This window comes from Lissotriton vulgaris, unplaced genomic scaffold (assembly GCF_964263255.1).
Source record: "Lissotriton vulgaris unplaced genomic scaffold, aLisVul1.2 SCAFFOLD_1952, whole genome shotgun sequence".
Classification (NCBI taxonomy): domain Eukaryota; kingdom Metazoa; phylum Chordata; class Amphibia; order Caudata; family Salamandridae; genus Lissotriton; species Lissotriton vulgaris.
Genome location: NW_028246160.1, coordinates 384,597 through 411,901, shown reverse-complemented (window position 1 = coordinate 411,901; position 27,305 = coordinate 384,597). Strand labels below are relative to the sequence as shown.

The window sequence follows — 27,305 nt, the reverse complement described above, 5'->3', positions numbered from 1 at the left end:
AATGACAAATGTTACATAGTCATACATAGTGATTACAACCACAATCTTCCTGCCAGATTCAGCAAAGCATTCCAAGAGTCACACGTTAAAGAATAATAATATAAAACGAAAGGGAGGAATAGAGTAAGAAAAAGGCGCCATAAGAATATGCTTGTTATAGAAGCTTGATGCAGGATTTATTCAGGAAGGCGGGATGTGCTTGCAGCTTGTAAGAAGACGGTGGGGCAGGGTAAGTTTGTTCGGTGGACCAGCGAGGATACACACTGGAACAATGTTCAATAACATTAGGTGTTTAAGGATGGGCCAGTTGCAGGTTAGCACCCAGTACCGTGACACCTCTGGATGTCCCTCTTGCTGTGCGGATCATAGGAGCAAACTATTCTCCTAGGCAGATTAATGGCTAAATAGTGTCCCAAAAGGACAGGAAAAAGAATGAGTGGGTTAAAGTGAGAGCAGTCATTAGAAAATTGATTTAGAATATAAAGCATGTATATGGTAAACCTAAGGAACCATGGGGTATATGTATCAAATACCGTCATTGCGATTCTCAAATAGCGATTTCAAGAGAATCACTATTTGAGAATCGCAAAACGGGATGTAATAAAAAATTCACAAATATTTTGTGATTCCTTGGCATTCCTTAATTTCGATTAGCAAATTGCGACTCGCAATTAAGGAATACCTTCCCATTCATTCCTATGGGCTAGGAGGTCCGTAGGAATGAATGAGAAGACATTCCCAATTTTCGATTCTCAATTAGGGAATCGCAAATTGAGAATGCAATTTCAAGGGTGCCAGGTGTCAAAAGGACACCCTGTTGCACCCCTGAAATATGTATGTGTGCACATGGCACTTTGAAAAATGCAAAAAAAGTGCATTTTTCAAAGAAATTGCAAATTACCACCAATTTGAAGTTGGTGGTAATTTGCGATTTCTTAAGGCCAAATTGCACTTTTTCTGTGCTTCATACATTGCATTTAAGGAATCGCAATTTGCGATTCCTTAAATGCAATCACAAAATAGAGAATCCCAAATTTTGCGATTCTCTAATTTGCAATGCCCTTTTGGGATGATACATCTCAAAATGCCTTTTCCCGTTCGCAAACGGGCCGATTCTGGGAATCGGCCCGTTTGCGAACGGGAAAAGGGCTTGATACATATGCCCCCAAGGGCCTTAGAGTTGGGCAGACGGGATACTAGTCACAAATGTGAGTAATATCCTGTTCGCCCTCTTACAAGTGCTATATCCAGAAGCCCTATGCGACGCACAACATCAAAAACATCGTAACAAATTAGCAACAAAGTTCCATATGAATGGTCACTCATTTGAATTAGCCAAACCTTGCTGCAGACCCCTTAGAAAACGTATTGAAGACTCGTAATGGGGGACCAGGATATCTAAAGTATTTGTTTATCACCATCAAGCAAGTCCATATCGTGTATGATTTGGTTATACGGGCGGATATTACTGGATGCTAATGTAGATGTCAGAGAAATTCTGCTCACAAGCCACTGGGAAAATGTTGATGTTTTGAAGGATCCTTGATATTTTACATTTATTGCATCTGGTCATTCTGCTGATATTTTAGTCTTTTTGGTGAGGCCATTTTCCTTATTTCTGACAGCACTTCTTCAAATGTCGAGGTGTACGTAGATTTCCATCAACAAAGCGAGCACAGTTTTGCAGCAGTCGGTGATAAGCAGAGTCACCTTCTTTTATGATTAATAAGGCCTTTAATTGTTGTGTTTTATCTAGGACCCTAATTAAATATTTCATATTTAAAGTAAAGGCCAATGCAAACCAAATGCGGCAAGGCTACTTCCTTAGACTCCTAGAAAGCACAACGAGTTCTTACAACATACCAAACCTCCAGCAACCTGGGAATTCCCTGTGCTTTTGTTTTGATTTGTCCTAGAACTCCTGGGAGCACTAAAAGAACGGCCCGTCCCTAGTGACATCTTTTTATTGACGTCTTATGTCCAACCTTACGTCAAACACGGCACCTTCCAGGTATAAATATACCAACATTTGCCTTAAGCAACACACGGTGGTGTGGAGCAGAGCGGCTATCTACTTATCTGAAGCCCAGCTGATGCGAGTGCCGAAGGAAGCCGTCCCTCCCATTTTGACGCACTGAGAAAGACGCTGTCTTTTACTCCTGCCGAGAAAATCCAGCTCTGGTGTTCCCAGTCACCCCTGCGGGTTGCCGGGAGATCGAGTCCTGAGAGCGAGATACAAGACCTCCTTCATTCTAAAACCAAGGTACGGAGCTGATTAGTTCCCTAGAGAATTCTTGAATCAGAATCTTGGCAAAAACTAACTTAACTTAAACTGCAACTCATTTACTCCTTCCCACGTACTAGGCTTAGGTTAGGTACATCGGGGTAGGCGTATTTAGAAGCACCAGTTGAGTACGTTTAGTCAAACTATTATCATTGTATGTAACTGTATATATTTTATACCTTTTAAGTATCATATGGCTCAGAAACCATATCAATGCTTTTACAGTATTATTTCATAATACTCCTTTTACTGTACGCACTTTACTTTATAACAAGTATTGCAATTGTGGCAATTAATTTCTCTTGCATGAGAAAGAAGTCTGCTCAATAAAATAACACCTTTTATTGAAAACGCCCGTCTCTCTATTTCTCTGCACTCTGGTGAAACTAAGTATGCACAATTGACTGAGTGAAATAGCTATCTATTGTTTTCACACGACTCTGGAGATATACTCCTTATTCTGGGGGAGCAAAGTTGTCATGTTTATGCGGTTGTCAGAATCTGAATCCCTTCTTGTCTAATCAGGAAAGTTCACTCCTCCCTGTTCATTCGAGAAAGTTTCTAGTGACCTCTGAGCTAGCTGGCAAACCTAAATTAAGTCTAACATATTCAATAGAGACCTAGTCGACCTCAGTCCTACGTCTACACTATCGTTTATGTTATTCCATTGCGCACAGGGGCGTAACACAGGCCCCCGCAGCCCCCGCAGTGCGGGGGGGGCCTGCGCTCTGGGGGGCCCCTCAGGGGCCCCTCACTCTGAGCAGAGCCAGCATGGCACGCCATGGCATCTTTATTACTTAAGGTGCGGAGCCGGCCCTCCCCCCCTCTTTATAATTGGTCTCCAGTCCAAGCCTGGGCCTCGCCACACCCGGGTCTCTGAAAGTGTACCAGGCACACGAAGCAGGGGTAGGACACAGTGGGGGGGGGCAGTCTTCAGTAAGTGAAGGGGCCCCTCTGTCTCCCTAAAGCAGCCTGTAAAGCAGCCTGCCCTGCACTGCTGTGGACTGAAGAGAAACAAAGTATCAACATTGTTTCTCTTCAGTCAGAGCCATGAGTAGGCCCAGACAAGGATGGGGGTGGGGGCCCCAGAGAGGGCACTGCTCCTCTGAGGCAGCACAGAGCTGACTTGACCTGGAGAAAGTTTGCAGCTCCAGGCTTCCCTACACTTGAAGGGGCCCCCTCCCCCCACAGTGAAGAGAGTGCTGAAGCACAGGCCTGAGCACTGCACACCAGTTCTAACCAGCGTCAGCCTTTCTTTGGGCAGGAAGCAGTTTATTGAAGGTCTTGCGCACAAAAAAAAACCAGTTACAATTTATAGCTTTTGTTTCTTGCTTGTGTACAGAGGCCTGGAAGGTAAGGCACCCCAGGATTTATCTGGAAACCAGAGTGCTGGAGTGCAGAAAGAAACAGGACAGAGCAGTGATCAGGAGAAGGTCAAAAGGAAGTTCAAAGGAAGAAGCAACGCTGAGAGGGAGAGACAGGTGATAGAACTCTGTGTGCGCACGCAAAGGGGCTTACCCCCCCCCCGCCCCAGGTGCAGGAGGCCCGGGACCACTCAGCCATGTGCCTTGCTTGTCCTGATATTCAGCAGACACCAGCATGCTCTGTTCTTTGTGCAGAGACAGTGCGATAAAGTGACACTGCTCTGAAGAAATGTAAGTAACCCTTTATTGTTGAATTTTAGGAAGCCACTGATTCTACAGGAAGCCAGGCCAGGGTTTTTAATTGCAGGAGTGGGTGATGGACTTGCAGAAGGGCTGGAAGGATGACTACAGTAAGATTCAGTGTTTGACTGTGGACCAGGGGTGTAACACAGGCCCCCGCAGTCCCTGCATTGCGGGGGGAGGGCGTGCTCCAGGGGCCCCCTCACCCAGCAAGAGCAAGCACTGTTGAGCAGAGCTGCCCTGCAAGTTCTCGCCATGTGCTCTTCATGGCAGAGTGTTGCCTGCGTGGGTGAAGGGTGGCTACTGATGGCCAGGGGCGGCTCTAGGCTTATGGTGGCCCTGGGCAGGGAGCGTAGGTAGGGGGCCCCGGAAGAGGGGGTCCGGGCGGGGCGGAGCGCGGAGGCCAGTGAAGAGGGCGGGTCAGGGTGTTTGGAAGTGGAACAGAGCCGGAGGTCGCCAAATCCTTGCCAGGGGCCGTCACGCAAATATGTATCCATCCTCAGAAGATTATTATATTAAGGTTATATATTGGCGTGGTGGCCCGTGGGGTTTGGTGGCCCTGTCCAGGTGCACAGCTTGCACATGCCTAAGGCCGCCCCTGCGATGGCAATTCACTTGAGGGAGATAGGCAAAACCAGCTCACGGTTTTGGGGTGATGGTTCTGCCGAGGGCCCTGTGGGGTGTTCACAGACCTTGGGGCTGGGGGTGGGGGCATACAAGAGCGGGTGGTTACAGGCAAGCGACGTGGCCTGTAGTGGGCACGGGTGAGGGGGCTGGTGACTCCAGGCACTGAGTTGCCCGAGGGGTACATTCAGGCCCGGCTCCAGGATTCAGGATCTGGAAGGCCAAGAGAAAGCATGGGTGGGCCGTGAAGATGAATGGAGTTGCATAGCATTTCCTAGGTATCAGTGAGTTGGGATCAGGCATGCTGGAGGGGCTTTGAAGGGGGGCTGAGCTGCATACTGTACCTACTGCTGAGAGCATGTACACTAGTTTTCGTTCTGCCTTTCTTGAGGTTTCACCTACGTGCTTAATCTCTTCTGTTCTCTCTGCATCAGGCTTTTTTCTCTCTACCACATGAACCTTTCTCCCCTCCTCACCCATCTCTCTTTCCACCTCAACCTCCTTCCTTTCCACTTCACCCTGCTCACCTATCCACCTCCCCCTCTTTTCTTTTCTATTTTCCCCTTTTCTTTTCATCTCTCCTTCCACTTCCTCTGCCTCCCCCTCCTATTTCTCCACCTCTCCCTTCTCTCTCCCTGCCTCGGCTTTCTCTCTGTTTGACTCACCCCCATCTTTCTCGCCGCTCTTTCTGCTTCACTCTCCCCTCTCTCTCCACCTCTCCGTGGTCTGACTGCGCCTCCACCTCCACTCAATTCTTCTCTCTAGCTCACCCAACTCTCTCTTCTTCACCCTCCTCTCTGTCTCTGCCTCACCAGTCACCCCCCTCTCTCTTTCTCACTATCCTCCCTCTGCCTCACCCTCCTCCCTCTCATCATCACTCTTCTACCTATAACCCTCCCTGCTCTCTGCTTCACCTATTCTTCTTTCTATCTATCTCAACCTTGACTCTCTCCACCTAACCCTCTTTTCTCAGTCTTGCCTTTCCTGCTGCTGCATGAGGGATAGTGGCTGTACTTATGTGGGTGCATGGATGTGTGCAATCCTGCTGCCCTGCACCTGTTCCTGTTCTTCCCTGGTGGCCTTTACCATTTGGAATGACAGCAGCAACAAGGCCTGAATTATTTCCATAGTGTGCTCATGAGCACGGAGAACATCTACACACACTTGAAAGCCATACATGTTTTAAAGAAGAAGTAATAGCCTATGCAACTTTTTTTAAAGTTTTGGATAGTGCCTACTGCGGTACATGTACTCCAAATAAGAGAAGTAACAACTGGATGATCAATCAAAGTTGCCAACCTAAGCTGACCAACCAAACTTCAAACAGAGAGAGGTCTGTTTCAACCCCTAGCTTCCCACTGTGCAAAGATTACACCTTCTGAGAATGACAAGTGGTCCTTCAATTTGGTGGCTGGTTTCTCAAACAATATTTGACTGTCAGCTCTTTGAGCAGAAGGCATTCAAGGTGAAACCCAAGAAAACATACACCTCATGTGAATGCTTCAAAACTGAACTGTCTCTTCTAACTTATGATAAGTGTGTCCCCTCCTCTTTCCTGATTTCCTACTTTCTCCTACTAGTATATCCTATTCCCATCACCGTCCTCTTCCTTGTGTTCTACCACTCTCCTCTTAACACTCCATTTCCCCCAAATTATCATTTGCTCACCAACCTTCTCTCTGATCACCATCCTTTCTCATCATTTTTATCTTTCACCAAACTCATCTTCCTCCTTCAACATTTCATACTCCTCTCCTACTACTCCCATCTTATCGCCCTCTCCCAGTACATTCCTACCAATCATCAGTCTACTTGCATCACTCAATTTGCTCATCATTCTCCTGCTCCTATATCCTGCTTTCCCAGAGTCATCTTTCATCTTCCTTCATCCAACTCAAACACCATCTTCATCACCTTCTCTAGTTTAACACTCATCACCCTGATACTCTTCTCTAATCAACATCTGTTAAATGTGTTCTCTTGCCTTCTACTCACTCGGTTACTCTTATTTCACCTACCTCTTTCTTTACCATTCTTTTGTTTTATCCTTTTTTCTTACCTTCATCTTTTTTATCCTCACATTCTCCTCTAATCACCCTCCTCCATTTCTCATCCCTGCACCTCATCCCCATTTCCTCATCAAAATTCTATAATTGTTGATAATCTTCCCTGCCCCAGAGAGCCACAGGTATGAAAACTGTTGACCTGGGTTTTTCAGGACTTCTGTTGAAAAGACACCATCCCAGCTGCTAGTTAATCGACAACATTAGTGCGTTATGTGTTCTAGCTTTTGATATGCCCCAAAAGACCAGATTTATTTGAAGCTCAAATATCTGTGTTTACCCAGATCAGAAACACTGAGAAGCTCAGAATATTTATACTGATGTAAGGACATACAAGTGGTCCCACTCTTGTGTAAGTAATGAAAGGCTGACAAGATTTTAATTTACTAAGTCACAGATTATAGGAACATCTTTGAAGCAAGTGCATTAGCCCACAGGAGTATCTTATCTCTTTAAGATCTGAGGGGCTAGAGCAGTGCTATGTTCCATTTGTATCTATTCATATGACAAAAAAAAGAGAATAAAACGAATACTCAGTCACTGTAGCTCGCCGCAATGTGTGGTGTTTGTGCTATAATTGAGGTGTAATTATATTAGACTTAGCCATCAGCGAGTACCACTGGAAATTAAAAGTAGGCAGTGCTGCCACAGGACAGCCGCCAGTGTTTTTTTCGTTTAATAAGAACTTGCACTGCCCAGTCAATGCTGTATCTGTGTTGTATTAGTGAAAATTGTCAAAAGTCTTCACTTCAGAAAAGTCAAGGGATGTGTGTGGTATTTGCAGTATATAGTGCTGCACTTTAAGAATAGCACAAAAGCCCACTAAGATATAAATACTAATTCCACATTTTCAATTACTTACCATGGGATGGCAAAATACTATCAGATTATTGTGGCCCTGTAGTACCTCTTAAATACTGTGTGATGAGAGCTTTTGTGTCTCTTTTGATCTGGTAGGAGTGTCACAGGCTTTCCTCCTTTTCACATGTGCTCATTGATAACAGCCATCCTCACTGACTTCACGCCTGAGTGTCTCCAGGCACTTGAAGCAGCCCATGGCATTGGTGCATATCACGTTTATTAAACAATTAGGATGAGAAAGCAAGGCCGCTGGCCCAAATAAATCAAAACGAAAAAGAACAAACAATGTTTTTCTGCTTGCAAATCGGCTTTGGGAGGGCCATGGGGTAACCTTGGGTGGGCCTGGCCCACCTGGCCATCCCGCTAGAACCGGGCCTGGGTACATTCGAGGTCAGGGGCATGCTTGAAGAATAACAGGCAGTTTGAGGGTTCCTAAAGCGCTCTCTGGGAGGGCTAACAAGGAGCACTAGAGTGCTGGCATGGCAAGCAAGTGTGTTTATGAGGTAGGACGAGGTGCCCGGGGACTGGGCGAGGCTGATTGTAAACATTGGGGCATTGGCTGCGGGCACTGGGGGCTGTTCACCTGGACAATGGCGGCTCACAGGAGCGCTGGAGAGAGGCTGTGGAGAGGCCTTTAGGGGCAGAGAATCACAGGCCAAACTGGGTGGCATGGGGCCCCCACTCACTGATGAGTCGGGGACAGTCTGGCAAAGGCCCTGTGGTCCCTTTAGGGTGTTGAGACTCTAGAGAGAAGCTTAAGGGAGGGTCTGCTTACTGTGGCACCCCTTACAGGCCTGGGGAGAGGAGGGTCTGTGACTGGCACCTCTTTGCCTCCCAGCCACCAGTGCCACATGCCTACTTCTGAAATCAGACCCCCAGTTGGCCCTAGTGTCCTGTCACCTCCCATTGCCTACTATGTCATGTGCATTCTAACCTTCAAATCCAGTCCACCCATTCAACTCACCCAAACATCCATCCATCCAACCAACCATCCAACCAACCAATCATCCACCATCCTCAGCCACACACCCATCATTCCATCCACCCGTCCATCCATCCATCCATTCAACTATCCATTCATCCATCCATCCAGCAGCGACCGGTGCAGTTAAGCGCCGAAGGGGGGAAATCTAGACGATAGAATAGAGTAAATTAAATAAATCCCATTCCAACATTAGTCAACATCACCCGCCCGCCGAGCTTAACTGCATCACCCGCTCCTGCATCCATCCATCCGTCCGCCCGTCCATCCATTCAGCCATCCATTCCCAGCCATACACCCATCCTTTCATCCAGCCAGCCATACCTCTGTCCATCCATCCGTCCATCCCTCCATCCCTAGCCACAAATCAATCCGTCCATCCCTAGCCACACACACATCCGTTCATCCATCCATCTATCAATTTGTCTGTCCACCCATCCCCCCCAGCCACACACCCATCCTTCCATCCATCCATCCATCCATCCACCAACCCATCCGCCCATGCAACCATCCCCAGTCACACACCTATCCTTTCATCCATACATTTTTCCATCCATCCATCCCCAGCCACACACCCATCCTTTCATCCATCCATCCATCCGTACTTCAGTCCACCTGTCCAGCCATCCCCAGCCACATATCCATCCGTCTATCCCTAGCCACACACGCATTGGTTCATTAATCCATCAATCCGTCCGCCCAGCCACCACTCACCCGTCTGTCATCCACCTATCCACCCATCCCTCCACCTATCCACCCATCCCTCCACCTATCCATCCATTCCTCCACATATCCATCTACATCCATCCATCAATCCGTACCTCCGTCTGCTCATCCATTCATCAGTCCATCCATCTATCCCCAGCCACACATCCATCCATCCATCCATCCATCTACATCCATCCATTCATCAGTCTGTACCTTCGTCTGCTCATCCATTCATCAGTCCATCCATCTATCCCCAGCCACACAACCATCCATCCATCCACCCATATCCATCCATTCATCCGTACCACCGTCCACCCACCCATCTGTCAATCCATCCAAAGTGGGGCAAAGAGGTAGGTGGTGGGCCGGGCCACGTGGGGGGTCCCCCTCCATGTATTTTTCAGGGGGGCCCCCTCAAGTTTCGTTATGCCACTAAATGCGTAGAGCCTATTGGGAAAATAGGAACTACACTACACAATCTCTGACATGTCGTGTGCAGGGCCGAGAGGGTACTAGGTACAATGTTCGATTCACTTAAGTTCTTGAATAAATCTCAGATCCTGTTCTGGATCCCATGATCCTTTGGCATGGTCTGGGAATTGGCATCTCCATCATAAAGGCTTTGGGCTCAGATGTGTCTTGGGAAGACAGTGAGTCACCCAGTGCCAACCCTGGAATACCTCGAAGAGATCGAGTTTCGGACAAGGCTCTCTCCGGCCCCTGTTATATAGTGAGTGTTTCCAACCAGTGCTTGTCAGAGAATGAAGTCTTCTTGTGGCTTCTCACACACAGCAAGTGGCTACCCATTCTGGTGGTTTGGGGTGGCAAGCTCCGATTATGGTATCCTGCAAGCCTGATACTCATCCGCCATATACTCCCCGTAGAAGAGAATAGACACAGTGTCCAACGCAAGATCTTCTGGGAGCAATCCTCTTTTCAGACATGGCAACAGCTGCAGGCACTTCCATTATTCATCATCCTGCACTTCAAATTCTTGCTGAACAGATTTGAACGATTTGATATCTCCGTCTTTTGTGTACCTATAAGCGAGACCCCTTCGCTCTCCAGAAGGGCCAGTCAAATGTGTGACCTTCTATCCGGAGACCCACTTCATGCAATATATTTGTGCATTCAGAGGTTTCCAAGGACTGCGTTCCATGGGTTGGCACGCTAGAAGCATTGCATTTGGCATCAGATTGCCTGACCCTGGTGGGGAGTTTACCCTTGCTGGATAGGTCTTCTAGCCCCTGCTCCATGATTTTTAACGCTGCACCTAGATTGCCTTCGTAGGCTCTCATTACGAGCGGCCCAGTCAATCCTGATGTCTGCAGTAACTCTCGTTACTACACATATCGCAACTATGAGGTTTGTGATAAAGGTTTTACCTGCCGATATTTATGGTAGAAAAAAGTGCTCAGTATTGTACTATAAGTTGTAATTGAAAGGTCCATTGTAAACAAAATATTCGGTCTCAGCAGAGTCTGATTTCATTGGATTTGGTAAATTTCCCACTAATAACTGGGCCACTCGTAGTGATGGTTTTAGTCTTAGAATTTTGCTGCCACCAACTTGTACAGCCTTAAGATGCTCTTTCTTTAATGGTCAATGCATTTCATTATGGTATATATTCTGGGGTAACATTTGGCTTTTCACCATGGGCACTTTCCAAAGAGAAGCTGTTCTGCACAAAAGTGGCCATTCAGCCCCCTTCCAAAGTAGTCCAAAATTGCATAAGCTCTTTGCAGATAAACCATGACCTGGCTGCCAGGAGTGTAACAAGTCCCTGTTAATGTTAATGTTAATGTTATGGGTGTCTTATATAGCGCTCGGCTACTCCAAGGAGTGTCCCGGCGCTTTCTAACCCACAGCAAAACTACAAAAAGAAGCAGGAGAGAGGGCAAAGGGAAAAAAAATCGATCATTGTCCATAGAGCCACGTTTTCAGACCTTACCTAAAGGCCAACAGGTTTGAAGTACAGCGGAGCGACAGGGGGAGGGTGTTCCATAGCTGAGGAGCCAGATGTTTGAAAGAGCGTCCCCCTACCCTTGCTTTCCTAACAGCAGGGACAATAGCCAAACCAAGAGATTCCGATCTAAGGGATCTTGTGGGTTTGTAGAAAGCAAGGCGTTTCTGGATGTATTCAGCTCCGACCGCGTGGAGTGCCTTGTGTGCCAGCGTGAGTGCTTTAAAAACAATCCGCTTCCTAACAGGGAGCCAATGTAGGGAAAGTAGCAGGTCCAAGGCTTTCGCACGACGAGGCAGGCCAAAAATCGCCCGTGCCGCCGAGTTTTGGACCACCTGAAACTTTTGTAGTAGATAGCCCTGTGGCTCTGGGTGGTCCCTCACTCTGCAGAAGGCCTCCATTCAGGCAATATAAATATCTTTGAGGTATGGGAGTCCAAGGGACCTCTCATGACATCCTGCAGGGGGACCCCATCATTTTGCCTTGCATCACTGCTGCTCCCTGTCTTGTCCCCTGTGCTCTCGAAGATACAAAATCTATTGTGGACATCCCCATAACCTTCGGAAAAATGCAGATAAGGCCTGGATTCTGACCCAGACTCTCAGCACATCTTCCTTGGTTACCCCATAAGACCCAAACTGTTTCTGCTCCTCACCGTGTCTTATGCTCTGATGGTCGGGCCTCATACCTCACTGAATTAATGTGTCCATTGTAAGGATCTGTTTTTGACCCCTTGGTCACAGATCACAATGAATCCAGTCAGCCTTTCATTCTCCTATGGGCAATATAATGAGTACAGTTTAGTTGGGTCTGGCTAAACATCTGGTATATAACCTATAGCCCCTTGTGGTGAATGTACAAATGCATATGTTATGGAAATGAGGCATGTACCAAGAAGGTAGACCTCATGTTTACCTAGAACCATGTTTCTTCCATATCGTGAAAATAACTTGAGGTATTCAATGAACATCAAATGTTAAATCTCTACTTCTTCAGGTACAGACTGTACCATAACTTAAACTGGATACCACTCCCACCCAAAACACAGTAATATATGCATCAGTGCGGGGTTCCTGTGGGGGTAAATTTGGACACTCGTTTTGGGAATATCATGTTATGTTGGTGTTTAACATGATATCTAGTGTGACGTGGCATCTGCATTGGCTGCGCCTCTGCACCATGTTATGGACCATCTTTCAAGGACACTTTTCAAAGTACATGGTGGAAACTGAAGTGGTCTGTTGCATTTCCATTATGTGCAGGTCTTGCATGCCCAAGGAGAAACCCCAAGCCTGGGGTCATCTGCCTCTGAATTCAATAGTTTTAAAGTTTGGGACTGATCATATTAGTGAATCACTCTGCTCAAGTTGGGTGGTATTTAAAAAACACATGGCCAAGAGATCGAGAGACATTGCCATTGAATGGCCTGTGAATAAAGTATTAATATATTGTTGTTGGTGGTGCATTGCAGATTGTGGGTTACGACATAATTAAGTAGCCCCACATACGTAGCCCATTACACTTCTGATCACAAGGTTCGGGGCTATCAATGTGAGCTATAAACGACATCAGTGTTCTCTCAAAGTTTATACGTACAAGAAACATAAAGCATTAGAGATAGTGTAATCAATAAACCACAAAAACATTGATGAGAAAAAAGCCAGGCAATGCAAGAATAGTTGCATTCATTTATTCATTCTTCTGTTTCATGTGGGGAATATGAATGAGCAAAATAATTACAATGAAGCGTAAAAGTGCTCCTTCCCAAAAGTGAGCTTTCTTTCTAGCGTGATCTATAGGTCTTTGGCATTTGGTCCATGCACTTGGATATCATGATATCCTATATCGATTTAGGACATTTGTATTTATTGATGCATTGATGTGCCTTGAAGTTTGTAAAGGAGCATGAGAATGCTACCGCTATGGATATCACTATTTTTTTATTTATCGCAAACCTAACTGGAGATTTACGACTGGCACGACTACGTTTCACATATTACGATTGGACTTCACAGATTTCCATTTTTGGACACGTTTGCCCAGAATCACACAGTGCCAGAGCTAAAAGAATGGCTTGGCAAAGTTTCATTTAAGGTTTCCTGTGGCTTTCTGGAAAGTCCATCCATGACCTCAGTTCTCATGAACTGGTAGCCCCATCTGAACTCTATCCCTGTTATCACGGGAGCAGGTTTTGCAGAATCTCGCCTAAGGAGCGACCTTCTAAACTTGAGCTCCCGGATCATAGAAATAATGACAGCTATGGCACAGTAGAGCAGAATGTCTGCTAACTACCAGCCCAGGGTAGTTTATGTTGTTGGATCTGATGCCTTATGCCCAGTCCCCTGCAGGGGATGTAGCCTCCAGTTTTGCAAAATTGATAGGGCTATACCTTTCACTCAAAGATTGGAGAATCCACTTAAAGAGCCCTATAGTTTATAAAATCACAATGGGTCTTTTTTTGTTGTTCTTATGTTAAATAAAATGTATTGAGCGCACGTACGCCCGTAGACTTCATGGCGCTATTGGAAGATTTGCAGAGACATAACACAACAAAAGAAAAGACAGAATTAACTATGGATAAGCTTGCATAAAAAGCCAAGTTTTAAAGGCTTGTCTAAAAGCCAGAATGTCTTCATGGAGTCTCAGTGTCAGTGGCAGAGAGTTCCACAGGGAGGCAGCTAGAAAGTGAAAAGTGCTGCCTCCCTGACGTTGTTTCCTAATGCGAGGCACAACTAACAAGCTCTTGTGACCCGAGCGAAGAGCACGTGAGGGGGTATACCTAACAAGCAGGCTGCTAATAAATCCGGGGCCCTTACCTTGTAGAGCCCCGTCTTACTGTCTAACCAGAAGCAAAGTCACAGAAGTGAGGAAAAAGAGAGCCAGTCACAGTTGCTCTGTTTGGCTGTCACTGTAAGAATAAATAGGGTCAACAAAATTTGTTGTGGTTAATATTAGGGGTGGGGAGAACTTGCAGGTTTCATAAACTCTGAGATTCCAAAGTTTCCACCAGCGGGCTGAAATATGCCTGTCACGCATTATAAAAACTCTGAGATTCCACAGAGTTCCACCAACGGGTGGAAATATGCATGTGGCGCTGTAATTTAGCGCCAGTAACACAAACCGTGTTGAAAAACCAGTGAGAACGGCACTATGCAGTGCACAAGAGCGTGGCCTTTTGAGTCAATTTTGCTGATCTCTCACCGTGCCAGCTTGTGACCACCCGCATTCAGAAAATAGCACTAGGGGACCCCAAATCTTGCTTGCATTTCTGGAGTCTCGCAGGGAAAAATGCAGCCACACTGTGAATGGCGGATTTTGGCTGGAACGCCACAATACAAGAGTAACGTGGAGTCCCCAAATTCTGCCAATTCTGCCCATCTCTAGTCAATATTAAAGAAGGATTTCTGCTCCAGGGTAAAATGGGGAAAATTGATTTTGAAACAATGGAGGAAATAAAATGGAAGATACTTCTTGCGTAAGAAGGACTCGTACCGCGAAGTAGCCAACCTCTTAATGCTGCGCTCTGCCAAGTGCAGCATGAAGATGTAATGATCACTAACGAAGCCCACAGAGCGGACAGGGGGCATAGCTACACCAGCAGAGCTATGGGTAGCTTTCCTGCTTAGGTCTTAAAGTACTGAGAAAATAATGGACTGTCTTGTGCTCTGAGATGAGTTTTACATTTAATAAAAGGTTTGTGCTGAAAAAGATATGCTCAGTTCAGTAATTTTGCCAGTTAGACCAAGATGGAAATGAGTCCTTGGTTGTTGGTCATCATGACCTAAGGATACATTTTTAAGAGGAGTTAATTATTTGTTATTTCTGGAAAACCATACAATGTTTCTATGTGGTTTAGGCTTCCCTGATTCTTTTTGTGTTCAGCAGCTTCGGTCCTTCAAGATCCTAGCTGATGTAAGATTGTTTGAAAGATTGTGGTAGATCTTAGAAGGATGGTGGAATATTAAGACGTGGACATTGCTGAGCTATCCGCTAGGAAGGCAGCTTACTCTTAAAATAATTACAGTCTATGAAGTCACATTTTCAATACTACGTTAAATCAGTTCACTAAAACCAGTCTTGCGTGCTTGTTTACTTTCCCATAAGTCTCAGTTAAGGGGCCTAGGGCCATATGTATCATTCAAAATTGCGATCGCAAACTCCGAAATTGTAGAATTTCAGCGTTTGCGATCGCAATTTAGCTAAGTGGGATCTATTAAGGTAAAATTGACTCGCAAAATAAGGAATCGCAAAATTTGTGATTCCTTATTTTGCGATTGGATTTAAGGAATCGCAAATTCCTTAAATGCAATGTAAGAGGCACAGAAAAAATGCAATTTGGGCTTAAGAAATCGCAAACTACCAGCAACTTCAAGTTGGTGGTAATTTGCGATTTCTCTGAAAAATGAACTTTTTTGCATTTTTCAAAGTGCCATGTGACACACATACATGCCCTCAGGGAATGTATTTGTGCCACATGTGCACACATGCACATTTCAGGGATGCAACAGGGTGTCCTTTTGATACCCTGGCACCCTTGAAATTGCATTCTCAATTTACGATTCTCTAATTGAGAATCGCAAATTGAGACTGTCTATAGGCCCATAGGAATGAATGGGGAGGTATTCGCTATTAAGGAATATGTAGGATTCGCAAAATTATTTGCAAATCCTACATACATAGCATTTTGCGATCCTCAAATAGCGATTCCCCAAAAATCGCTGTTTGAGAATCGCAAAACCAAACTTTCATACATATGGCCCTTAAAGTGTTAATCCATTTGTAAAACGTTCATGCTCTTGCATACTCTTTTTCAATTTTTATTCTGTTGATCATTTTCTTACTCCGTTATGCAGTTGGCAGCTGGATCTCTTTCTAGGCCAAATAATTTGCTGATGTTTGAGTACACCGCGTTCCTCTTTATTAGCATTTGTTAATGAATTGTTGAACAGTTTTTTTGCAATGTTATTAATCCTTTGAAATCTAGATTAACGTTAAAAAAACTGTTGTGGAGCTAATTTGAATCCTGTAAATTGTCTGATTTTGTCAACTTTGTCATTCCAACACCTTTTTCCAGTGATCTGATACAAATCAATCATGCATTTAACATGTCTTATATATGATTTATCTATAGTTTATCACATGACAAGCTTTTTTGTTTACCCCATTCAGATGGTGGATGCCTCTATAGTTGTCTACTCTGTTTCTGGGGTTCTTCTTACGGCTGGTCTACTTCTCTTTGTCCTAATCCGAAACAACGGCTTGGCAGCGATCCTTTGGAACGAGCTGGTGCTTGAAAGAATTGCCGATTTCTTCATGGGTCTCACAAAGGAGCAGCGTATTCTGGACTATGTTCTGCAGAATGCGGTCAAGGGCGACCCACAAAGCGTCCTAGACACCATCGACAAGTATTGCTATGAGAAGGAGTGGGCCATGAATGTAGGAGATGAGAAAGGTAAGCACACAATTAAGATGCATTTGTCAGAACACAGGTTCACCTCTCCGGTGACGGATATCCCATCCGTCGGAATATAAATCCCTTAGGTTATAATGGGATTTATGTTTCGGTGGACGGAATATTAGTCACCATTGTGATGGAGTAACCAGTCCGCCAAGATCTAAATCTGGACTTAAGACCGTTGACTCCTGGATCCACTCTGAACCCCTTCCCCCTTTGAAATCCTTCACTCCTCCTTCTAGAGCCTTTCAGGACACCCCAAATCCATAACATGGCCCCCTACACATAGATCATGTCTGAAACCCTCTGACTCACAGATCCTGTGTGAAGCCCCTATTCCTTCAACGTGAAAACCCCCTGATTCATAGAGCTGCCTGAAATTCCTACCCTGACCGCCCCCCTTTCCAGACTGCTGGAACTTGTCTAAACCCTGCACCGACTGCTCAAACTCACTGGGACTCCTCGAAATTTCCACACTTTTCTTGTTGAAAGAAGCGGGTATCAAATTAATATTCTTCAATTATTTCCCACGGGTCAATGTAGTCTCCTAACTTTATTGTTGCCCCACGCTCTTCAACATCTACATGGCCCCCCTCGCCGCCATCATCAGACAGCATGGGCTCCACTTCGTATCCTACGCCACCCAACTCATCCTCTCACTCACGAAGAATACCAAAGACACCAGACTCTGCTTCCAGGAAGGAATGAAGAACGTGGCAGCCTGGATGAAAGACAGCTGCCTGAAGCTAAACTCAGAGAAAACCCTGGTCCTCATCCTTGGACCCTCTACCACAGCCTGGGACAACACCTGGTGGCCCTCCACCCTCGGGAGCCCACCCACCCCTACAGACCACGCTCAGAACCTCGGCATCCTCTTTGACTCCTCCCTCTCCATGAACCTCCAGATCACCGCCGTCCCCTCCACCAGCATCAACTGCCTTCGCATCCTCCGTTAGACCATCAAATGGATCCCCCCCAACTGCAGAAGGACCGTCACCCACACACTCATAACGAGCAGATTGGACTACTGCAACGCCCTCTATGCCGGAATCAACAAAACTCTCCTACACAAACTCCAAACCATCCAGAACTCTGCAGCCAGACCCGTCCTCGGGACAACGCGCCACAAGCACATGACCCAACACCTACGTGGCCTCCACTGGCTCGCCGTTGAAGAGAGGGTCTCCAAACTCCTCACCCACGCCTACAAATCCCTCAACAACATCGGACCCAATTACCTCAACGAAAGACTATCCTTCCACGTACCCAAGAGGAACCTCCGCTCCGCCGACCTCGCCCTGGCAGAGGTTCCCCGCATCCGCAGAAAGAGGACCGGTAGGAGAGCCTTCTCCTACATCGCAGCAAAAACCTGGAACCAGCTCCCTATGAACATCAGACGCACACCCCCACCCTGCACACGTTCAGGAAGGACCTCAAGACCTGGCTCTTTGACTGACCCGGAGCAGACCCCCCCCCCCACCCCACCCCAGCGCCTTGAGACCCTGGCGGGTGAGTAGCGAGCTATATAAACCCCTGATTGATTGATTGATTGAGTGATTGTTTCTTCTATTTTAATCATGTTCAATTTTTATATGGCCCCAACCTTTCCTTGGACGCGTGCAAAGCACTTCACATTGGACCGAACGTTGTGTGTCGCAACGCTTAGGTTGCAGGCGAGCAACAAGAATGCGTTCATAAGCACAAGATTGTATGAACCAGCAGCGGATTACAGAGAGGTGAAGTGCCATGTTGGTGTGGAACACATTGAAAGATCTCTTCACTGGATCCAAGTCAAAGTAAAGTTCAGAGGGGGTGTGGGTGGGAATCTACAGGAAGTTTCTTCCAGAAGGTGAGGGAAGTAGCATTAGACGAGGGTGGAGATTGAGCCAAATATGGGGAGAACAAGGAGATCTGTCTTTGTTTTCTACTTTATGGTCGTAGGAATCTTCTGGGGGTGATGTTTTGTGCTGCCTGTGATGGTGGCCCAGCAGGGAGGGCACAGTTTGTAGCAAAGTAGTTCTTTTTAGGGTCTGCACAGTTTTTTAGAAGCTACTCGGATCATTGAATTTGCTGCCGGCTGTGAGAGCGAGCCAGTGAAGTGTGTGGGGGTGGTGTGGTTGTAGTTGCGTTCACTAGTGATCAATGCTATGAATGCCAGCTTGTGTAAGGTGAGTGTTGCATCTGGAAAGCAGCAAGTGTAATGTTGCACCGAAAATGTGTGAGAGGACAAGAACCAGAACAGTTGAGTGGATGTGTGGTTTGAGAGGAATTTTTTGATCTTACAGCAGGCCGATCAGATGTGATAGGTCCTGGAATCTTTTCTTGACGTAATCCTTGTAAGGGAGGTACTGGTCGAGGGAGACGCCAAGGGTCTTGGGGCCAGATGCACGACCGTGGAAATAGCACCTCACAAATTGCGAGTTTTTTGTGACTCTCAATTTGCGAGGCGCTATTTCCAATGTACAACAGTGTATTTCACACTGCTAGCGATTCGCAATGGGGTCGCAAATTGAGAGGCTCATGAATATTAATGAGTCTCTTGTAATTTGCGACCCCATTGGGCATGGCAGTCCCTCCCAGGTATGGTGGCCTGCTGGACTCAGCAGACCACCATGTCTGGGACTCCTTTTAAATAAAGCAGTTTTTGTGTTAATGCAGGCAGTGGTCCCTGCCCTTAAAAAATATTTCCCCCTGCATTTGCAAAGGGGAAGGTCCCTTTTGCGAGTGCATTACCACCCTCTTGAAGGGTGTGGTAATTTGCGAGCGTTTTGCGCCCGCATTTGCGGAGGCAAAACATTCTTACACAGGGTTGCGCTCGCTATTAGGAAGGAAACTCCCCTTCCTAATAGCGAGTCGCAAAAGGATTTGTGGGGTTGTCCCTGTGACTACTGCAGGTCTCCCCAGGAGCACACTAGTAAATTGAGAATTCCAATTGGCCACCGCTTTCCCCTGGATCAGATCCATCTCAGCTACTCTGCCCCCAAGCATCTAGGAGAGCAGTTTCCTAAAGGCAAGAAAACAGTCTGCCCCAAGCTAGCCCAGACCCCTCTGTCCCAGGATGGGGGCTTCAAGAGGTTAGCATTGAATATCTACCAACCCTTTAAGTCTTGTAGTGACTGAACCGGGCAGTGAGGTATTTGGGTTCGGTGGACTTAAAATCTCTGAAAACCAATAGGACTATCTTGAATAGGATCTTCTTGTGAGGCCTGCGGAGGCTGAGCATCATTTGGGAAGTTTCATTACTAGTCAAGCGGAGGTATGTTGTACCATCTGGAGCTTATGGAGTAGCTGCTTGGAGACTATTAGAGCGAAGGCAACCATTTTTCCGGCGGCTAATGGGAAAAATATCGAATAATTTTTTGAGGGATTTGATAAGCTTGAAGCACATTCCAGCTACTGCCAGAGATTGAGGGTGGAAGGAGATGGCGGTGTAGAATTTGACCCCTTGATTTCTTGCGACTTCTACTATGGCAGGGGGTAGCGGCGCGTAGTTAGGCCACCATTGGATTGGAGGGAACAGGTTAGACGTGCGGAATAGCAGGATTTCGGTTTTATCTGTATTACAGTTAAGGTGTTTGTCATGCATCCACAGGATGGTATTGGTGAAACAATTTTGAAATTTTGTTTGAAACTGAAAGAGCCTTTGTCTAGGGATAGAATCAGCGGTGTATCATCATTATAGGATGTGGTAGCAATTTCAAAAGAAGCTATCAGGGTGATAAGGGGAGCCATATAGATATTAAATCGTGTGGGCTGAGGGTGAGCCATGTGGGACTCCTGAGGTCACTGATCTTTCTGCTGATGCAAATTGCCAAAGGGCTACAGTTTTGTCTCCTGTCAGTCAGGAACAATTTGATCCAGGACAGAGCCTCATGGGAGATGCCGCATTCTTGAATCAGTTGAAGGAGTATGGAGTGGGAGAAGGTGTTGAATGCTGCAGAGAGGTCCAGCAGTATCAAGACCGCATTGTTACTAGTGTCTAGGATGATTCTGATTGCTTCAGAAACTTTTAGTAGGGGTGATTCTTGAGTCAAAAACCGGATTGTCAAGGTGTAAGGAATTGGAGTTCTCTTAAAAAAAAAAAAAAATGTGTTGACCCTTTGCAATACTTTCTAGCAAAATGGTCAATGCCGGGAGCAGAGAGATGACCGGATGGTGGGGTCTGCAAAGGATTTTATTTTTATAGAGTTTAACAACTGCCAGTTTCCAAGCTGTAGGGACTTCAGCCGTGAATAAAGATGTGTTGAGAATCTTCTTGAATAAGGGGTTGACTGTATTGACTGCCATGGGGAGGATAGTTGGTGAACATGGGTCATTGGGAGAGCCAGACTTACAGGAAAGAATGGCTTGGCGAGGTTGTAAGTGTGAAATATTCTGAAAGGAGTCTGGCTTTACAGTTATGGCGTTGGAGGGGCTCTCGGAGAGAAGGTCAGTTATGGAGATGAAGGTTGAAAAGCCCTGTTGTATGGTTTGAATATTCTGCTCAAAGGATGCTGTGAGATCTGGTCACAGAGGGCTTGAGAGAGGAGATGTTTTCCCTGCAGAGGGCTTTGGGTATTTGGAAAGATTTTGCGTAGTATTTTTGGGTGGTGGTGGGCGTCCTCAATTTGGGTGGTGAAATAGGCTTTCTTGGTTACTTTGATCAGATTATGGGAGGATTTCTGGGCAGACTTGTATCCAGACAGGTCCTTGGGTTTGTAGGCCTGACACCATTTACATTCAAGCTGTCTGCAGTGCAGTTTCTGTTCTGCTACAGTGGGGTGGAACCAGGGTGCAGAGGTGCGTTTACAGGATCGAACTGGGGGCGCTTGTTCGTTGACAGTGTTCATAATCCAATTGTTAAATGTGTTAAGATCAGTAGATAGTCTTCCAGTAAGATCCGGGGAGGTAGTGGACCGACGGGTGGTGACATTAGGGTTTGTCATCAACTTGCCCTATTTGCGCAGGGTGGGCGTGCCCACATCAGTACTGGGAGTGGAGGGATTATGGGTGTTCATCGGAAGTCTGAAAGAGCATAAGCTATGATCAGACCATAATTGGACAATAGGATCTTCAAGTACTGGTTGAGGGTGGTTGGTACAGAACCCGTCCAGGGTGTGTCCAAGTATGTGGGTGGGTGCGGTCACTAGCTGGGTGAGACCGATTATGTTTAAGGTATATATGACATTAGAAACTTCAGAATTTTTGAAGATCTCAAAGTGATAATTGAAATCAACCAGAGTGGTGAGGTTCACGTATTGTAGTTTAAGAGGATGTAAGGTCTCTCTTAGGGTGGCCAGGAAGGTGGGTCCCGACCGATGGGCGGTAGAGTAGGCAGCCGGCAAAATATTGGGAGCGGCTGGTCCTGAAGCAGAAACCTAGACTGTCTGCTCCTTCGAGAGAATCAAAGTAAAGTGGAAAGTAAATATCCTTGCAAGACTTTGTGTCGCTTTACAGTGGTGCGGTGTTTTGATAAATCTGTCCCTCTGTGTTTTTTGTCCTTAACATTTAGCCCAAGGCAGTAGCATGAAGCGGGGCACGAAATGGTCCCCTCTGTGGTCTTGGTGAGCAGAGGTCCATTGTAAAAAGCATTTCGTTATAATAAGATCCCTTTTGCACCTCCTGAATGCTCAGAAATATAACAAAATTACTGTTGTTTTCTTTTGCTTTCCAGGGTCAATTCTGGATAAGATCGTGGAGGAGACAAACCCCTCAATGTGCCTTGAGCTGGGCGCCTACTGCGGTTATTCGGCGGTGAGGATTGCCCGACTGCTAAAACCTGGGTCGCAACTTATCAGCGTTGACATAAATGCTGCGAATCTGGTAGTAGCTAAGCAGACGGTGGAACACGCTGGGCTGCAGGATAAGGTACTGGGATTCACCTAATTTTGTTGGTGGGCAAAAGGGGATATGATGGAGTGACCTCATCATGCACAGGCTCAGCTGGGGGTCAAGAAACAACCTGCCAGAATGGACTCACTGCCCAGAGCTCCCTGTTGAAGGCAAAGGTGGGACTTATAAGATGAACCCACTGTGCACAGACCCATACTTTGGGCAAAGAGGCACTTGGTTGGGTGTGCTCACCATGCACTACATCACTCTGGGGAGGGGGGTTGGGCTACAGTTAACCCGAGGGAATGTGTGCACACTGCCTACCTTAGGAGAATAGAGGACCTGGTGGAATGAGTTATGTTCCTCTGTCCTAAGCTGAGGACAGGTGGGGGCCTGGTGGAATGTGTCAACACTGGGTTGACTCGGGCGAAAGGGCACATGATGGAGGAAGGCCACATCCCACTGTCCATGTCTGGGGGTTACAGTGGGCCCGGTGGATACACACAAAGTGCCAATCTGGAAGCTACAAAGGTTCTTGTGGCATGACTCCTGGGGACACCAAGGGGCCTGCTGGAGTTAGTCCACAGTCCTCGCCTGAAGGCAACAGTGAATCTGATAAACTGAGCCTATGACGATTTATTGTAATGATCCCTGTCCCAGCTTTGTACCACCAGGACCTCTGTATTTAGCCTACAAGCCTAGTCTGAGGACAGCAATGAAAAAAACCATTGATGTAGCTTCTTCTCCTCACCACAGACTGTTTAGATAGGGAACGTACGTGATGCCAGCTGAAAAAGCTCTCCGTACAATGCTTGACAAGTTATTGCGACCCCTCGGAAAGTTTTCTTCCTTCTCATGGATGGTTGTGGCACCACAGCGGGTCTCCTTTCGAAGACGCCACCCTGCTGCCTCATCAGTTAACTGAAGGAAACTGCCCTGGAGGAGAGAGACCAAATCACATGGGTCCTTCCTCCACCATGAACACTTTGAGGTTAGTTACATTATGTCCACTTGCACCATTCACCAATCAAGCCCTTCGGTCTATACCCCTAAGGGTATCTTTCACTCGAGCTCTGGAGTACACATGGATCAGGCTGGTGCTTGTGAGGTGAAAAGCCAGCATTTTAACCCAAGATCTTCCTTGTTCCAGGTCCAGTTTGTTGAAGGTCCATCCAATGAGGTGATCCCTCAGCTCAAGAAGAAATACGAAGTGGACACTTTCGATTTTGTGTTTATCGACCACTTTAAGGATGCCTATACATCAGACACAAAACTGTTGGAAGTAAGAGATGTTTTGTATGTCACTAAGAAATGTTGTCCTACGTGTGATAAAGAAATTGAACATGTTCTTGACGTTTTGTCTGTCCTGATTAGGAAGGATTTTAAGGAACCAAGAAAGTCAAGGCTTTGGAGTCAGGAAGACAGTGGGGCGGATTGAGACTCAACTGGAGTGGGATGCCGGCCGATTCCAGTTGGTCCAAGTTCCCCTCCTTGATTATGTAGGAATCACTATAAAATTAGCGATTCCAAAACATTCCTTAATTGCGACTCGCAAATTGTAAGTCGCAATTAAGGAATGCCTTCCTATTCATTCCTATGGGCCTCCAGGCCCATAGGAATGAATGGGGAATGGCATGCGCACTTTGCGAGTACCCGAAGGGGAACACAAATTGTGCATGCAATTTCAAGGGTGCAAGGGTGTCAAAAGGACACCCTGTTGCACCCCTGAAATTGATCTGTGTACACATGTTGCGCACACACATGCCCCAGGGCATGTGTTTGTAACCTAAAACTTTGAAAAATGGACTTTAGTGCATTTTTCAAAGTTTTTGCAAATTACCATCAAGTTCAAATTGATGGTAATTTGAGACCCCTATAGGCGAAATCGCTATTTGTGATTTCATCATGCATTGCATTTAAGGAATCGCAATTTGCGATTCCTTAAATCCAATCGCAATAAATCGCAATTTAAGAAATCGCAATAAATTGCGCTTCTTAAAATGCGAGAGCCTTAAAGTTTGATGCATCACAGAAGCTTTGCGAATCGCAACGTTTGCGCTCGCAAAAAATATTGATGCATGTGGCTGTAAAACCCATAAATGCAGGGTTTCAATTATCAGCCGAACTCAGTGATTCTGGCCCTGATAATGCTGGCACCCCTACACCATGCACCTCTTCATCTGGCTCAGTGTGAGGACATTTGGGCACACAGGTGTGTGAGGATTGAGGTTCATGGCAAGAGAGTCAAGTGATTAGGATATATGGAAAGATATGAAATAAGCGCGGCAAACATACATTTCTCCTATAGACCTTTTTGTATGTAGCGCCTTCAATCCATCAACCACATCCAAGGAGCTATACATAATATTTATTTATAAAGTGGGAACCTAGCCCCAGGGGTAGCAGTGCACTTTATAGAATAGTTCATTACATAAACCATTTATAATAACATTTGCTTTCAATAAATGTATTCACTGGAAAAAATACAGTTAAAAACTCAGTTATGTTTTTGGCTTATACACGACAAACAACTGACATTTGTCATTTATGGTTACCAGAACACCTAACATGCTATGGCCAGGCTCAAAATGTCAGTTTGCCAATGGCACTAGAAACAAACAAAAAAAACATGATCACGAGAACAGCATGGCGGCCAGCATGTCATGGCGTTGGTTCTGTGCGCTGGAAGCCATTACTGTTGAATTTCAGTGGTTTGTCATGTTTCAGCCAGAATTATAGCTTAGTTTTAACTGTGTTTGTTTCAGTGAATTTCATTGTTTTGTCTTGATGTCCTTAATTTCCATCCACTGCAGTGCACATCTTTTGCCCATGCGCAGCAGGAGTTGGGTGCAGGGCCTTGTCTCTGGACAGACGCTGCACCAAGCCCCTGATATCAGTCAAACCCTGAAGCACACCGCATTTGTCTGTCCACAGCAGAAGTTTGACCACAGTCTGACCTCGGGCCAGAGTCAATCTGTTGCAGGTGGCCAGTCCCTGCAGCTCAGTGCCTTCAGCCGTACACGGTGGCGGTTGGGTGCCTGGCATTTTCCTGTATCCAGGCCTTTCAACCAACCCTCTACAGTTGGCCAACCCCTGAAGCAGTGGGATTAGGCAAACATAAATCAATCAATCAATCAATCAATCAGGACATTTATAGAGCACGCTACTCACCCGTGAGGGTCTCAGGGCGCTTGGGTGGGGGGGGGAGGGGGAGCCGCTACTGATCCAACAGCCAGGTCTTAAGAAGTCTCTTGAAGATCAGCGGGTCCTGGGTCTGTCGCAGGTGGATGGGGAGGGTGTTCCATGTCTTGGCGGCGAGGTGGGAGAATGATCTGACGCCGATGGTCATTCGGCGGATGCGTGGGATGGTGGTGGCGAGGACAAGGTCAGCGGACCGAAGCTGGCGGTTCAGGGTGTAGAAGGTGAGTCGTTTGTTGAGGTAGGCTGGTCCGGCGTTGTGTAGTGCTTTGTGGGCTTTGGTTAGGAGCTTGAAGGTGATCCTCTTGTTGACCGGGAGCCAGTGCAGGTCTCTCAGGTGGGCGGTAATGTGACTGTGGCGAGGGATTCCGAGGATGAGGCGTGCAGAGGTGTTTTGTATGCTTTGGAGACTTCTCTAGAGTTTGGCCCTGGTTCCCGCGTAGAGGGTGTTGCCGTAGTCCAGCCTGCTGCTGAAGAGGGCTTGGGTGACCGTCCTTCTGGTTTTGTGTGGGATCCATCGGTAGATCTTACGGAGCATGCGGAGGGTGTTGAAGCAGGAGGAGGAGACAGCATTGACTTGCTGGGTCATGGAGAGCATTTAGTCCAGGATGAACCCCAGGTTGCGTGCGTGGTTGGTTGGTGTCGGAGCAGCTCCCACCGTGGCCGGCCACCAGGAATCATCCCACGCGGAGGGGGTGGAGCCGAAGGATGAGGACCTCCGTCTTGTCATAGTTCAGTTTCAGACGGCTGGTCTTTATCCACTCTGCGACGGGCTTCATTCCCTCGTGGAGGTTGGATTTGGCGGTGGCCGGGTCCTTGGTGAGGGAGAGGATCAGCAGGGTGTCGTCGGCGTACTAGATGATGTTGAGGTGGTTTGCTCGGACGATGTTGGTGAGAGGTGCCATGTAGATGTTGAAGAGGGTGGGGCTGAGGGATGATCCTTGGGGTACGCCGCAGGTGATCGTGGTGGCTTCGGATCTGAAAGGGGGAGGGGGACTCTCTGGGTTCTGCCGGTAAGGAAAGAGGTGATCCACTTCAGGGTTCTGTAATGGATCCCTGTGTCGTGGAGGCGTGTGCGTAGGGTGTGGTGGCAGACGGTTTCAAAGGCAGCCGAGAGGTCCAGGTGCGCGGTTTCGCCATTGTCCAGAAGGGTCCTGATGTCGTCGGTGGCGGCGCTGAGGGCGGTTTCGGTGCTGTGATTGCTGGGGAAGCCGGACTGGGAGGAGTCCAGGATGTTGTTCCCCTCCAGGAAGTGGGTTAGTTGTGTGTTGACTGTCTTCTCAATGACTTTCGCCGGGAACGGGAGCAGTGAGATGGGTCAATTGTTCTTGAGGTCCTTTGGGTCCACCTTAGGTTTCTTGAGAAGGGCCTTGATCTCGGCGTGTTTCCAAGCTTGAGGCCAAACCCTGCTCCACTCTGCGATCAGCCAATACCTTCACGCCAGTGCTTAATTTGAGCCGGCGGTTTCCGGTGCTTGGCACCGGCACTTAATTGCCAACACTGGCGCTTGGACAGTCTGCCACATGATGGCACTGCCTGGCTAATTTAGAGGTAACCACAACAAGAGGCAATCATTAATTAAAAATACATAAAAAATGACCTGCCTCCCAAGTCATTCTTATAGTTTGGAGACCTGAAATAGTCTGAATTGTCACGCTTGTAGGAGTGTGAGGGTTCGTAGTTGTGTTCTTA

General features: G+C 46.8%; 1 protein-coding gene across 2 annotated transcripts in view; it reads left to right on the top strand.

Moving 5' to 3' along the window:
- LOC147666129 (catechol O-methyltransferase-like) overlaps positions 1-27,305 on the top strand; it is an 89,448-nt gene that overhangs the window by 51,235 nt on the left and 10,908 nt on the right. For both annotated transcript variants that reach the window (XM_086949285.1, XM_086949284.1), the window contains exons 2-4: positions 16,319-16,601; positions 22,258-22,451; positions 23,566-23,697. In XM_086949285.1, coding sequence (XP_086805411.1) covers positions 16,319-16,601; positions 22,258-22,451; positions 23,566-23,697 — 609 coding nt within the window. The remainder of the gene's footprint in view (positions 1-16,318; positions 16,602-22,257; positions 22,452-23,565; positions 23,698-27,305) is intronic.